We start from the raw sequence: 14834 nt of genomic DNA on the forward strand, positions 1-14834 counted from the left end.
TAGGGATGAAAGGAGCGGGGTTCTCTTCGATTGCTCCCTTATAATCGATCTTCTTTGTTTTTGGCACCATAGAGGTGTTCGGCTTTGTAGTAGGGTCTTTTGGTTGATCTATACGCGCCGGTAATCCGGCCGCCGGTGGTGTCATTAGGTAAGAGAGTGAGTCTACGCGTTTGGCTTTTTACCGTTGTGGTTTGTTGTACGGAGAGAGTTTTTTTTTCATATATATATATATATATATATATATATATATTGGCTTCAGTATATATACATGGAGATATACCCCTCCAAAGTTTACTAAAACTTTGCCCAACATTTCTCAATTTTTCATCGAACTTATTTTCTTCAACTTGCTTGGTCTCGAAATCTTCCGAAACTCTCCATACATGATACTTACCATTTATTATACATGATAATAGCCATGTTCTTGTGTTTCAAAATAGTCTTCCCCGATCCCGACTTACGAGATCGTAATTCATCCTTTACTTCATTATTACATGCTTTCCATGGCTTGTACCTTCCAAAACATCATGGGACATCTCTGATACTCCCTTACTACGGTGAGGTACAGGTCGTACTCATGCTCTGAAAGTGCGGGGTGTAACACAAAAACCATTTGCTTGATCATGGGTACCAATTAACATGAGGAAAGAGAAGAAAGACCAAGTATACACTTTAAGACGAAACAAAATTGTAGAACTCAGGATGATACAATTATTGTGTTGTAAGAACGACGAATACATGGCCAAAGTACTGTCTTCTAAACCTGAAACTTTGGATGGATTTTTGTGATTTTCATACAAAATTGGTTGAGGTCTTTCATCGATCGTTAAGGTTTGAACAAAATAAATGTTTCCAATTTGTTGGTTTTGGCATCTTGATACATTTTAGTAGAGCTATGATGTGTTGAGCACCTTGAACTATGCGCCTCCTCAAGTAACAAGCGCCTCAAACCATCATCATCAAGAACACAAAGCCAACCACCACACAAATACATGCCAAAAGTATACAATAACTAAAATCAGGTGATTTTGTGAAACTATTTTAAATAACGATGATGCGGTTTATCCACCATGAACTTACCTACTAAAAATTAAAAGAAAGCAAATGCTCCACCTTCTTAATGTATTCTTTATACTATCTCCAGATAAGAAAAAATATGTACTTGGTATATACATCAAACTACGTTAAATTGCCACGAATGATGAAAAATGAGGTGAGAAAGTGGAGAATTCTAATATAAGTAACAGTTTATATGAAAACATATGCCTTGTATATTCATTCGATTGATGTAAACATCAAGTTCAAATAAGTTTTTCCCTATATCTACGTGTATCGGATACATTTTCCTACTCGAGTCCATGTATCCATTTATAATTCAGGACCTGGCCAATTCGATTAGTTCAAACTTCAAACTGTAACGTGTTTTTTTTATTTTTTTTATTTTATAGCTTTGGTATGCGTTTCAAATGTAAGTCCATGAATCCTATATATGACCATTTAGATTCATTTTTGACCATTTAGATTCATTTTTGTTTCGTAATTTTGTAATCCACTAAAGTCTTATAAAATCATAACATGTTTGTTCAAATAAGCAAAAGTAGACCATGTCTATTTGGTACTCATGAGGGAAAGTAGACCATGTCTATTTGGTACTCATGGGGGACTATTTCGTAAGTAATTAGCTAATAACTGCTTCTCTCATCCACCAGTGTGTGATGGGATAGATGAGATCTCTCCACATTTAATTAAAGATCTTGAATTCCAGTGCGGAAATGAAAGAGCTTCTGGTAAAAAGCGCTTCCCCTTAAATGAAACCCACACGAGGCTATTCCAACTTTATCGCCGGTTTCAAATCAAATGATCAAACCAAAAACAATAATCTTTGTTGAGCACTAAATTTAGTTCATTCAAAATCCTTCTTATTGATTACCTTTACCATAAATATTTGTTGAAATGGGTAGTTAGGAACATATGTATATATTTCTGTACATTTAGATACATTATATTGCTACAATAAATTGACTGCAATTAATTTCTTCCTTCACTTCAAAAGAAACTAACAGTACACAAAAGCCAATCAAACTAAAATTAACTAATTTCATTCTTCTTTCTGCTTCCACTCCAACCCTATAAACCTACAAGGAGAATACCTAATTTTGTATTCAGAAATAGTCTCCAGCCTAGGTGACCAAATTTGCCCTTTTGGACCAACCAATTGTTCATAATGTTTCTTCAATTCAGGTGTATTACATAAAAACTTACCATCACTAGGACTTGTTTTAGCTGTAACAATATCCTGTTGATCTTCATTTCTTCTTGTAAGTAGCTTAATTATGAACTCTGGTGACACTTTTATCAAAACCCTACCATTTTCCGCTTTAACGTGTTGAAAAATAGGGCTCCGGAAGTTGACTGGAGCCCGTCTAGGGTTTGAGCCTAGGGTAGCCAGAGTAGAGGCCGAGAGCACGTTGCATGATGAGAAGTAATCCAGAGGGAAAATAAAGTATGTGTCGCCATTTTTGAGCTTATCGTCGATGTTTAAGGACGGGATAGGGTTTCCGATGTAGAAGGAGTCTGCATGGCAAACCATGCAATCTGGGAACTCAAACATTATCTCTCCCGCTAGCCTTTTTCCGGTGACCATCCTCGTCGTTCCGTCGTGAAATATTAGGTTAACCATTAATGATCTTGAAGGACATATGAAATAGCAACAAGATGAAAATATTGCCTTTCCCATTATTTATTTTTGGAGGTTGAAAGGAAGAAAATGAGACACAGTTGTTGAAATAATAGTTTTAGGTTTTGGCTTTTGTGTATATATATGGAGAAGAAGTTGACCTTGAGAATAGGTCAATAATGGTGGCTTTGAATATCTCTTCATTAGGTATAACAAGTTGTACGATTTTCATCCATAAATTAAACCATTGGACTTAATTACCATGATGTAATAATTTGCCCTTTAGGGTGGGGTTGTGGCAACAGAGTAACGTGGAAGAAAATAAAATAAGTAGTTCAAAAGTCAAGACTTTTTACCAACATGTTTAATCAGTATGGTACTTAAATTTTTTAATAGGGAAAAGGGTCAAATATACCGCTCTACTTTAGTTTAATAGTTAAATATATCCTTTGTTAGTCAAAGTAGATAAATATACTCTTTCCGTTAGTCAAAGTAGATAAATATATCCCTTCCGTTAAAAAAGTACACAAATATACCCCTCAGTTGACAGAATCCCCAATTTCACCATTAATTATCCGATTTAACTTAAAAAAACATGTTCGACCCGCCCCGACCCGCAAATTAAATTCTTTCCACCGAAATATACCCACCACCACTACAACCGACCCAACACAACCACCACCACCACCATCACAACTAGTAAATTAATTAGTTCATAACCATCCTTAACCATGATCCTCGGACATACCTGAACAAAACAAAAAAGATCATTCGATCTCAGTGAATACATTAAATCCTTAATACAGTATTGAATATCATATGAAAAATACTAGAGAAAGCATGATTGTCATCAGTCAAACATGATTATTATAATATTTCACACTTTATAAAATACTTAGGTATCTAACAGAGAGCCTTGGCTTAGAGCAAACTGAGATAAATTTCTTCAAGTATCACATATCCAGGTAGCTAGCAACGTTAAAATCAATAAAAATGAAAGCTTTAGGTTCAAAAAGGCTAGAAATCCTTGCCACAAGCCTCCTTTCTAAACAATGGTCCTCCAATCTAAAATTAAAAACTAAAAATCAACAATCTCTTGAAGTTTTAGGCACAAAACAATTGGGGTTGTGGTTAAGGATGGTTATGAAGAATTTACTGGTTGTGATGGTGGAAGTGGTGGTGGGTATTTTTGGGTGGAAAGAATTTAATTTGCAGGTCGGGCATGAATTTTTTTAAGTTAAATCGGGTAATTAATGGTGGAATTGGGGATTCTGTCGACTGAGGGGTATATTTGTTTACTTTCTTAACATAAGGGGTATATTTATCTACTTTGACTAACGAAAGGGCTATATTTATCTACTTTAACTAACTGAGTGTATATTTAACTATTAAACTAAAGTAGAGGGATATATTTGATCCTTTTCCCTATTTAATATCCTCTATCCTGTTAGTTAGAGTATATTGATCCCGGATCAATGCCTTTTATATTCATAGTCAATGGTCGAAATATACTATTCGTGCTAAGCACAATGTTTATAAATCAAATCTAACAATTTAACCTTAGCATGATTAAGTGTTATATGATTAACCATGTTTCATATTTTCATTTGATATAAACACGACGAGTAAGTTTTTTCGTCGATTGTTTACGACGAGTAAGTTTTTTCGTCGATTGTCTATTAGAAAACCGAATAAGTTAGCAAGCAGTAAAACTTTGTAAATTAACAACTGATCAATATATTTAGTTAATATAATTATTAACTATAACAGCTATTCAACCGCAAAAGAAATTGAACTAATAGTGGTTGACTTGCGAAGTTTTATCTATTTGCAATTTGTCATGTAGTTGATCTAGTGCATGGAATTTAGTCATTGGAGATAGAATTCAATTACTGCTCTCTCTCATTTCAAAATGACTGTGATTAGTGTGTTATTTTGACTGTTTAATTTGTTGGCCAAGAATATTGAGATTTATCTTATCAATGGGGCAACTAAGCTATCATTAAACTTATGTCCGATGGATAACATCCCTTCATGCTTAACTAAAGTCTCCATTATGAGTTTTGGGAATGGAGAAATGCACGTCTTAGGAAGCATTTCCACCTTTAACGAGCACTACATGGCCCAAATCTGATCAATTAATCGGGTTTATGGATACCAAATACTTATACAACAATTACGCCTTAATCCCAAACAAATTGAGATATCAGCTATATGATCCTCATTGATCATGTTTCTCCCTAGACTTAACTGTCGTCATCATACCAAATAAAAATACAAGTTAAAGAACTTCGGTCCAACCAACTATTTCATGATAGTTTTTCTTTCCTTTTTAGCTTTTTCTATTGTACGTTAAAAAAATATCAATTTAAGTACCTGTAATAAATTAATCTTTTTTCATGACTCTCCCAACGTGTGTGTTAAGAATATGTCATGGAAAAAGCTTAGTTTATTGTATTAAAGTATAAAAATGCGTATTCCCTTTTTTTAAAAACGACATGTGATAGTAATTTGATAAGGTTTTTTTTTTTTTTTTTGTGTGTGAAGAATATGTACTGGAAACACTAACTCCATGTCAAATATTTAGATCATCTAACAATACTTTTTCACATAATTAAGGTCGTTTATTTTCATAAACAACTATTAAAATGTTATCTTTTGCTCATAGTTTGGAACATATAATCATTGTGACTTGAGAATTAAACAATTAGATTCATCCTCCAAAGACCAGGTTTAAATTCAAATATTCTTATGTAAACAATGATAAGATTAAGATGGTCAATGACAAGTGACAAACTAATTAATCATCACTTATTTAAAGACCCTGCCCTACTTATATGACCAAATTCAAAAGTCGTTTTCAGAAGCACATATGCAAATTGACAAATCCAACTCTCAATTTTTGGATCCCCAATTAGTGGTTAGTTTTTTTTTTTTGCTTTCATCCGACGTTGGCTATCCACTTTATGGTCTGGTTAAATTAGATTTGCACCGAAAAATACTAGTTTGAGATAAAGTATGAAGAATTTACCACTCCAGCAGACTCGTAGATTATTATACACAAGGTCATGAATTGCAGATAATTATGTTTATCTGCTAATGTTTTAGGAAAAATTACTTGGTGTAGCTATCTCTGAAAGGTAATTATTGATAATAACTATCTTTGATTTATTTATATTTAGTAGCTAAATTAATTTTGAATTACCATTGGTAGGTATACCAAAATACATAGACCTCTGTTTATTCTCGCTCACTACCATTTCAGATTTTTCATTTTCTCCAAACTCTAAAAAACTCTCTCATTCCTATTCACTAACCCAATTGTTGTCGCCCCACTATCGGAGCTTCGACGACGAACCACGACAACATCACCTCTCTCCTCTCCCTCCCTGTGACTGCCGGAGCTCTCCTCCAACGACCAACTGGAGCTCCGCGAACCACAAGCAGCTACCACATCCTGCCGCCATTGCTTCTGTCATACACGCCACCGTTTCCCCGAGTGAATGAATTTTGAGATCAAATTGAACTCAAATCTGAAGGAAGAGTGCCGCCAGAGTTGTATACAACTGAAATACGATGTGTATTTAGTGTATTTCGCTAGAGTGAATGATTTTTGATCAAATTGAACTCAAATTTGAAAGGACGAGTGCCGCCGTAGTTGTATACACAATGTATTTTGTATTCTCTGGAGATCTGACCGGATTTTTTTAGTGTTAAATGTAGTTTGTATTTCGCCGGAGTTGTTGCATATCTGTATATGAATACAGTGCATTTTTTCATAATAAATACAGTGTATTTTTAAAAGGATTTTAATGTATTTTCATTCTTTTTAGTGTAAATACAGTGGTACTTGGTATTTCGCCAGAGATCCTATGGATTTGGACTGTATTCTTGCTTTTTAAATATACTAGTCATTTTTTTAGTGTAATTTTTTTTTATATTTGACTAAAGATTTGACCAGAATTCATGGCTTCTTCTCCTTGTATTTCAGAATCTGAGTGTATTTTCGTCATTTTTTTAGTGTAAATATAAGTTTAATGTATTTGGCTGATTGTATTTCGTCTAGCCGGAATCCATGGCTTCTTCTCCTTTGTATCTCATATGTATTTGGCTTCTTGTCTTCTATCTGAATGTATTTTTTGCTTCTTGTCTTGTACCTGAATGTATTTAGCTTCATATGTATTTTGAATGTACACAGTGTATTTGAAATTTTCTTGAAATACATTCAAATACAGACTGAACAGTGTATTCGAAATACACTGAAATACATCAAATACAACGAAAATGCCTAATGTAGCTACGGATTGTAAATAGCAAAAAGATAACTACAGATTGAAAGCTGGCATTAAAAGAGAGTTATCTATATAAGTTGCCCGCTTTAAAAAGGAGTACTATTTAGGCCAAGTCCAAGCCAAAAGACCACATTGTGGTGTTCTATTTATCCACGTCATTAAAGAAGAACAAACTTTTATTTTTTTGGTTAACAAGAAGAACAAACTTTAATATTAGGGTGGCGTAATACCAATTTTTTATTCAATAATTGAAAAATTCAATTTTTGGAAAAATTGTTCAATTTTTTTGAAAGACAATTTAAGGAAATATTTTGTGTTAGGTAAGTCTTTGAGGATGTGTTTTTGGAGAACATTTGCATAAAAAGTAGCGTAAAAAGCATATATAGATCGCAATATTCTATAACTGAACATTTTAAATTATTTGAAAAGTTTAAAACTAAATAGATATTATTTGAATACTCAAGTAGTAATAATGCCAAACAAACTTGAACTGAGGAATATAACCTTTTGGAAAACTCGTATATTATTGTTTTGGTAGAAGCATGTTAGTTCGATTTAGAAATCATGCAAAATATGTTTTCACACCACAACTTTTTTTTTTAAAGCGTGTTTGTTTCTATGGTAAACCAAAGGAGCCCTAAATTTTTGAATGATGGATAGTGCTTTGGTCTATAATGAGGGCACAATTAAAATATGTAGGTGAGAGTTGGTAAAAAACAAAGTGAAATATATAAATTTAAGTACATTAAAATGCGTTCAGTATTGTGTGCAAATAATTTACATAGATTCTTATCGTGAAGACAAGTTAATTATTAGTAGTAGCCTCTGATTTATATTAATTTTCAATGTAGTTGATGGGCAAATTAGATTTTCTTTATCAAAAGAATTAAACATTTGTTTTGAGGTGAATTTGACATTTTCCTCATTTTCTTAATCAGGATAATCGAGGTATCACATGTCAACGTTAAGATGATAAATATGGTTCAAATTAAACATATATAATGATAATCAAATCAATAGACTTTTAAATCAGCTAGAACATGTGGATATTTGATAATTATTTTATGTTTCATTGAGATATGGATAAGTTTAACAAGAAAATAAAGAAACATTATTGGTCATTGCAATAGCTACTAATTTAATTAATTAGCAGTTTCATAAATCAATACCTAATTAACTAATTTACGTGATATTGGTCATCTCCCTCTCTCTCTCTCTCTCTCTCTCACACACACAGCAGTTTCATAAATCAATACCTAATTAACTAATTTACGTGATATTGGTCATCTCTCTCTCTCTCTCACACACACACACTTTTTCAATTTTTTGTCTACCATATTATTTGTTGTAAATTATATTTACATTCTTTCACATAAGAAAAATAACCATGATCTCGCAAATTAGGTGTGTATACGAAAAGTTGTTTCCATGTGACCAGGTTCGAGCCGTGAATGTGATGCCCCTAATAGAGGGCAGGCTAATGAAGGTAGATCAAGCAGAACCCAAAGGCTTCTAGACTAACACGCTTTTAAAGATGAGATGCATAGACGAATCCCACATCAGAAGGGAAGAGGAAAGTGAAGAGTTTTATAAGGCACAACTCTTGTTCCAATGGTATGCGCGCTTTTGGGGCTCAATGTGGCATAGCCCGAAACACAAGTCCGTGCAGTCTAAGCCCAAAGCGGACAATACTTGCATTAGGATAAATTGTCTATATCACATCTCTTCGTCGTACGACCCTTCCCGAACGCTCCGTGAACATCTCGTATATTGGGCGGCCCTTTATAAGCATAGTGACTATACTTCCTAAATCTTTTTAAAAGAGGAGAAACAGTGCTTCTTGGAATCTATAAGAATAACAAGGAAACTCTTAAGCTCATTCACAAATCCAAATTTCAATAGTACCACTATAATCTACAGACTACACTACTATTGATAATTTGCAATTCCATGCCCAAAAAGCCAAGTTCAAAGTTTAAACTGGTATTAAAACTAAAATGAAGTTGTACATCATAATGAAATAAAAGCCAAAGAAAATGACGAATGTGGGCGCCAACTAGCTCCCTTGAAGAGAAAATCTGTGCTACAGAGGATGATGCTGCTGATAGGAGACGAGACAAATCTCCCACTTTGAGACCTTAAACTTGCCGAGGACCTGGATTCAGTAGCTTTCAATTCTATACCCCAAACAGTTCCTTAATGAACATATTATATGCAGTCATGCAGCTATCAACGGGCTGGCACAAAATTACCACTGTTCACTTTCCGCGTCGCCCATATTTCACAAGAGCATCACAAAGGGCTTGACATTACTTCAATGGTTTGTGTGGCTGCATCTGCTACTCTTCAACCATTTCAAGAAGCATACATTATATTCCTTATTTCAAACATTGCCGCAAGTTGGTTCCACCTCATTTTGATATGTTCCCTTTCCTTGCAAACCCCAGAGCATTGGCAAATATTCTCGTAGCAGCACCGATATATTCTTCGCGAATACCATCGGTGTTTTTAGGTGTGCTCTTCTTAATATGTGGTGATTTACTGCCATTTGATTTGTTGCTTTTGCGCTTGCCATGGTTAACTTCCGTATAAGTCTGCTTGCCCAAATTTGTCTGTCTTTCTTCCTTGGCTTGTTCTTCACATTGCTCAGTATTTGCATGGTGCATCTCTAGGTTAGGTGGCCTGGTTCTTTGGCCAAGTGCATGTGCAATCATACGACGGGCAACCGTAGGATCTTTTTGAGGCCTATCCTTCATACATTGTCTTGTCTCACCTTTGATCAACTGGAAAAATCCGTTTTCGGGCAGCCATATATGCTTCTTTCCTCTTCTCAAGGGAAAGGTTAAAGATCGGTGTTGGTATCTCTTCTACCTTTGATCCTAAAGAGCAATAAAAATGCTTATCGGTGTTGGTATCTCTTCTCCATGTTTTGAACTCAAAATACAGGAAAAGAATTATTGGATACATCAATGAGGTATGTATTCAGATGTAGAGTCAAAATGATTTGGACCAGACAAATGAAAATCCATTTTCACTTTTTTTATTTTATCAGTAAAAAGATAATGCATTCGTTTCTTCAGCACATGGTTGATGCCAAGAAGAAATTGTGTCGCGTGATAATTATGTGCTCTCTAAGAGTCAACACATCAATGTGTCAAAAGTTCTGAAATCCTATAAAGATTTTTTGGTGGAGAATTATCACAATATTTTGACTCTCTACCTTTTATATTATTCCAGTGGTTCAAAATAAACTGTTTTCTGCCTTCAATTTTTGACTGATTGGAACATGTGTTTATGGTCTTCTGTCTTCTGTAATTGCATTTCTAATATATTGAAATGACATTTTTTTCATTCTCTTAATTGGATGCATTAAAAGTTGCATGAATCAATTGTCTTTAACCTTTTTCTCTACACTATTCTTTCTTTAGCTAGTTTTTGATATCAATAAGATGATATAGTCTACCGTTAGCAACAATTCTAAATATTTTCTTGCTATCATTTCTTTGCAATACTTCCAATGCTAGTTATACATGTCTGATTACTTGAGTTTATGGATTCTTATGCAACACTATCATTTCAGGAAGCAGAAGAATTGTTCGAGACCATCTCTCAGGCCCTCATATCATCAGTAGACCGTGATTGTTTAAGTGGTTGGGGAGGACATGTTTATGTTTTGTAAGTGTTCAGATGCTCCTTCTTTTGATTGGTTTAAAAAACTACTCTCTCCGTCCTAATTTGTGTGGCACTGTTTAACTGGGCACGAAATTTAAGAATGAAAAGAAGACTTCTAAAATTTGTCGTCTAAATAAGCTATAGCTATCCGGTGACTATAAATTGTCTCATTAAGGGTAAATTTTGAAACTAAAGTACCACACTCTAGCATACTCCTCCTTTATGCCTCTTTCTCTCATTTTCTCTTTTGTTTCGATTGGTCTAATGGAAGCCTATGTGGTTAGGGGGTCATAACATTTCATCATATGCTATCACTCTAGAGTACAGTCAATGATGCTAATAAAAATCATGAAAAATCTAGATGATATCCTTTCTATTTGTCTAAGTCTTGGTAAGTAGGATTACATGATACCTGTACGGGTGTGAGGTAGCAGTATCTGGTGGAATAGTCGAAGAAACTTCATTATATACTATCAAGTTAAGCGGGTTAATTGCTCAATCACTACAACAAATATGATATTTAGCTACGAAAATAATAGCCACGACGCAAAATTCATCACTAATTATTCATTTTTTGTGACAAAAGTTACATTTCGTCCTTAAATACATGAGGCACATGTTTTTAGTGACGAAACACAAAATTTCGTAGCAAAGTTTTGTCCCCTAAAGTTTCCCTCCCAAAAAAGAGTTGGCGTCATTTATTGAGTACTATTAGCCACGAATTTAAAGTTATCGGTGACACATTATTTTGTCATTAATGATGTACCCAATTTGTGACAAACTGATTTTCGTCCTAAAATTAATTAAATTTTGGAGACGAAAAATTTTTGTTGCAAAAACTGTGTTGATACATTAGCGACAAATTAGAATTTGTAGTTAATCATTGTAAGTTTTAGCTACAGAATTTTATGTTTAATTGTGACCTTAGTTTTTGTCACTAATAACATAAACAATTAGTGACAAACAATTTATTGTCTCTAATCAACATGCGATTTAGTGACAACAAATTTTTGTCACAAAATATGTAATGTTTTAAATAGTGACGATTTAAAAGTTGTAGTTGAATGATTTAACTATTGGCGACGAAAAACATTTGTAGCTAAAATCAATGATCTTTGTTTACGATTGTTTATGGTGACAAGTAATCGATGTTGTCCTGATCATAGCGAACATTTTTAGAAAAACCAGGATATTTATGAAAAAAGCAAAGCGGGGAGAAGAAAGGAGGAATGAGATGATGTTTCAAGTTGGAAAATCAGCTAAATTCAGGCGTCCTCGATATCTTATTTTTTCCAACCTCTTTATGTTTGCAGAACACCAACTGAACTGATAGAGAAGATCTTGAAGGGAAGAATGGACTAGCCAACCATTTTTCATTTAGGTGTCTTGTACTGTTGTTCATTGCATTTTCTGGAAGACATTCCTTTTGTGATCAATAACCCCATGTTTATGTTTTGATATTTTGTGTTCAAGTTATTAAGCATTTGGCTGAGCACTAACGCGCTATCTTAGTTTTAACTATTAGCCTAATATGCATGCACCAGTAATTAATCATTGTCATGAAAGGGCCTATGATTTTGGTTCCCAGTTTGGAATTCATTTGTTTCAATAAATTTAAATCCTTTAAGTGATGGCTTCAGAAAATTACAACAACATACCCCGTGTAATTTCACAAGTGGGGTGATACATCTTTGTAGGGCTAGGATCGGATGTATTGAGCACCTTGAACTATGCGCCTCCTCAAGTAACAAGCGCCTCAAACCATCAACATCGAGAACACAAAGCCAACCACCACACAAATACATGCTAAAAGTATACAATAACTAAAATCGGATGATTTTGTGAAACTATTTTAAATAATGACGATGTAGTTTATCCACCATGAACTTCGTACTAAAAATTAAAAGAAAGCAAATGCTCCACCTCCTTAAGGTATTCTTTATACTATCTCCAGATATGTAAAAAATATGTACTCGGTATATATATCAAACTACGTTAAAATTGCCACGAATTGTGTAAAATGAGGTGAGACAATGAAACATTCTAATATAAGTAACAGTTTATATGAAAACATATGCCTTGTATATTCATTCAAATTCAATTGATGTAAATATCAAGTTCAAATAAGTTTTTCCCTATATCTACGTGTATCGGTTATATATTCCTACTCGAGTCCATGTATCCATTTATAATTAAGGACCTGGCCAATTCGATTAAACGTCAAACTGTAAAGTGTTTTTTATTTTTTTTTATTTTATTTTATAGTTTTGGTAAATATCATTCCTATGAATTATGCGTTTCAAATGTAATTAAGTCCGTGAATATTATATATGATCATTTAGATTCATTTTTGTTTCGTAATTTTATAGTCCACTAAAGTCTTATAAAATCATAACATGTTTGTTCAAATAAGCACAAGTAGACCATGTCTATTTGTTACTCATGAGGGGACTATTTCGAAAGTAATTAGCTAATAACGGCTTCTCTGATGAGATCTCTCCATATTTAATTAGAGATCTTGAATTCGAGCACGAAAATGAAAGAGCTTCTAGTAAAAAGTGTTTCCCCTTAAATGAACCCCACACGATGCTATTCCAACTTTATCTCTGGTTTCAAATCAAATGATCAAACCAAAAACAATAATCTTTGTTGAGCACTAAATTTAGTTCATTCAAAATCCTTCTTATTGATTACCTTTACCATAAATATTTGTTGAAATCGGTAGTTGGGAACATCATATGTATATATTTCTGTACATTTAGATACATTATATTGCTACAATAAATTAACTGCAATTAATTTCTTCCTTCACTTCAAAAGAAACTAACAGTACACAAAAGTCAATCAAACTAAAATTAACTAATTTCATTCTTCTTTCTGCTTCCATTCCAACCCTATAAACCTACAAGGAGAATACCTAATTTTGTATTCAGAAATAGTCTCCAGCCTAGGTGACCAAATTTGCCCTTTTGGACCAACCAATTGTTCATAATGTTTCTTCAATTCAGGTGTATTACATAAAAACTTACCATCACTAGGACTTGTATTAGTTGTAACAATATCCTGTTGATCTTCATTTCTTCTTGTAAGTAGCTTAATTATGAACTCTGGTGACACTTTTATCAAAACCCTACCATTTTCCGCCTTAACGTATTGAAAAATAGGGCTCTGGAAGTTGACTGGAGCCCGTCTAGTGTTTGAGCCCAGGGTAGCCAGGGTAGAAGCCGAGAGCATGTTGCATGATGAGAAGTAATCCAGAGGGAAAATAAAGTATGTGTCGCCATTTCTGAGCTTATCGTTGATGTTTAAGGACGGGATAGGGTTTCCGATGTAGAAGGAGTCTGCATGGCAAACCATGCAATGTGGGAACTCAAACATTATCTCTCCAGCTAGCCTTTTTCCGGTGACCATCCTCGTCGTTCCGTCGTGAAATATTAGGTTAACCATTAATGATCTTGAAGGACATATGAAATAGCAACAAGATGAAAATATTGTCTTTCCCATTTATTTATTTTCCTTTTTTGTGGAGGTTGAAAGGAAGGAAATGAGATAGAGTTATTGGAATAATAGTTTTAGGTTCTGGCCTTTGTGTATATATATGTAGAAGAAGTTAACCTTGAGAATATGTCAGTAATGGTGGCTTTGAATAGCTCTTCATTAGGTATAACAAGTTGTACGATTTCATCCATAAATTAAACCATTGGACTTAATTACCATGATGTAATAATTTGCCCTTTAGGGTGGGGTAGAGGCAATAGAGTAATGTGGAAGAAAATAAAAAAAGTAGTTCAAAAGTCAGACTTTTTACCAACATGTTTAATCAGTATGGTACTTAAATTATTTAATATCCTCTATACTGATCTCGGATCAATGCCTTTTATATTCAGTCAATGGTCTAAATATACTACTCGTGCTAAGCACAATGATTATAAATCAAATTTAACAATTTAGCCTTGCATGATTACGAATTATATGATTGACCATGTTTCATATTTTCATTTTCATTGATATAAATACCACGTACAGGTAAGTTTTTCCGTGGATTGTCTATTAGAAAACCGAATAAAGTATCAAAGAAGTTAGCAAGCAGTCAAACTTTGTAAATTGACAACTGATCAATATATTTAGTTAATATAATTATTAACTGTAACAGCTATTCAACCGCAAAAGAAATTGAACTAATAGTGGTTGAC

At 33.8% G+C, this 14834-nt stretch overlaps 2 protein-coding genes across 2 annotated transcripts; both read right to left on the minus strand.

Moving 5' to 3' along the window:
* Nucleotides 1-2098: 2098 nt before the first annotated feature.
* On the minus strand, nucleotides 2099-2680 carry LOC132642109 (uncharacterized). Its single transcript, XM_060359381.1, has one exon. It carries the CDS (start codon nucleotides 2678-2680, stop codon nucleotides 2099-2101), a length of 582 nt encoding a protein of 193 aa, XP_060215364.1.
* A 10636-nt stretch (nucleotides 2681-13316) lies between these two features.
* On the minus strand, nucleotides 13317-14180 carry LOC132642159 (uncharacterized). The gene has a single exon (XM_060359422.1). The coding sequence runs from the start codon at nucleotides 14143-14145 to the stop codon at nucleotides 13507-13509; it is 639 nt and encodes a 212-aa protein (XP_060215405.1). The 5' UTR covers nucleotides 14146-14180; the 3' UTR covers nucleotides 13317-13506.
* Nucleotides 14181-14834: the final 654 nt, after the last annotated feature.

The sequence above is a fragment of the Lycium barbarum genome, chromosome 5, assembly GCF_019175385.1.
Source record: "Lycium barbarum isolate Lr01 chromosome 5, ASM1917538v2, whole genome shotgun sequence".
NCBI lineage: Eukaryota > Viridiplantae > Streptophyta > Magnoliopsida > Solanales > Solanaceae > Lycium > Lycium barbarum.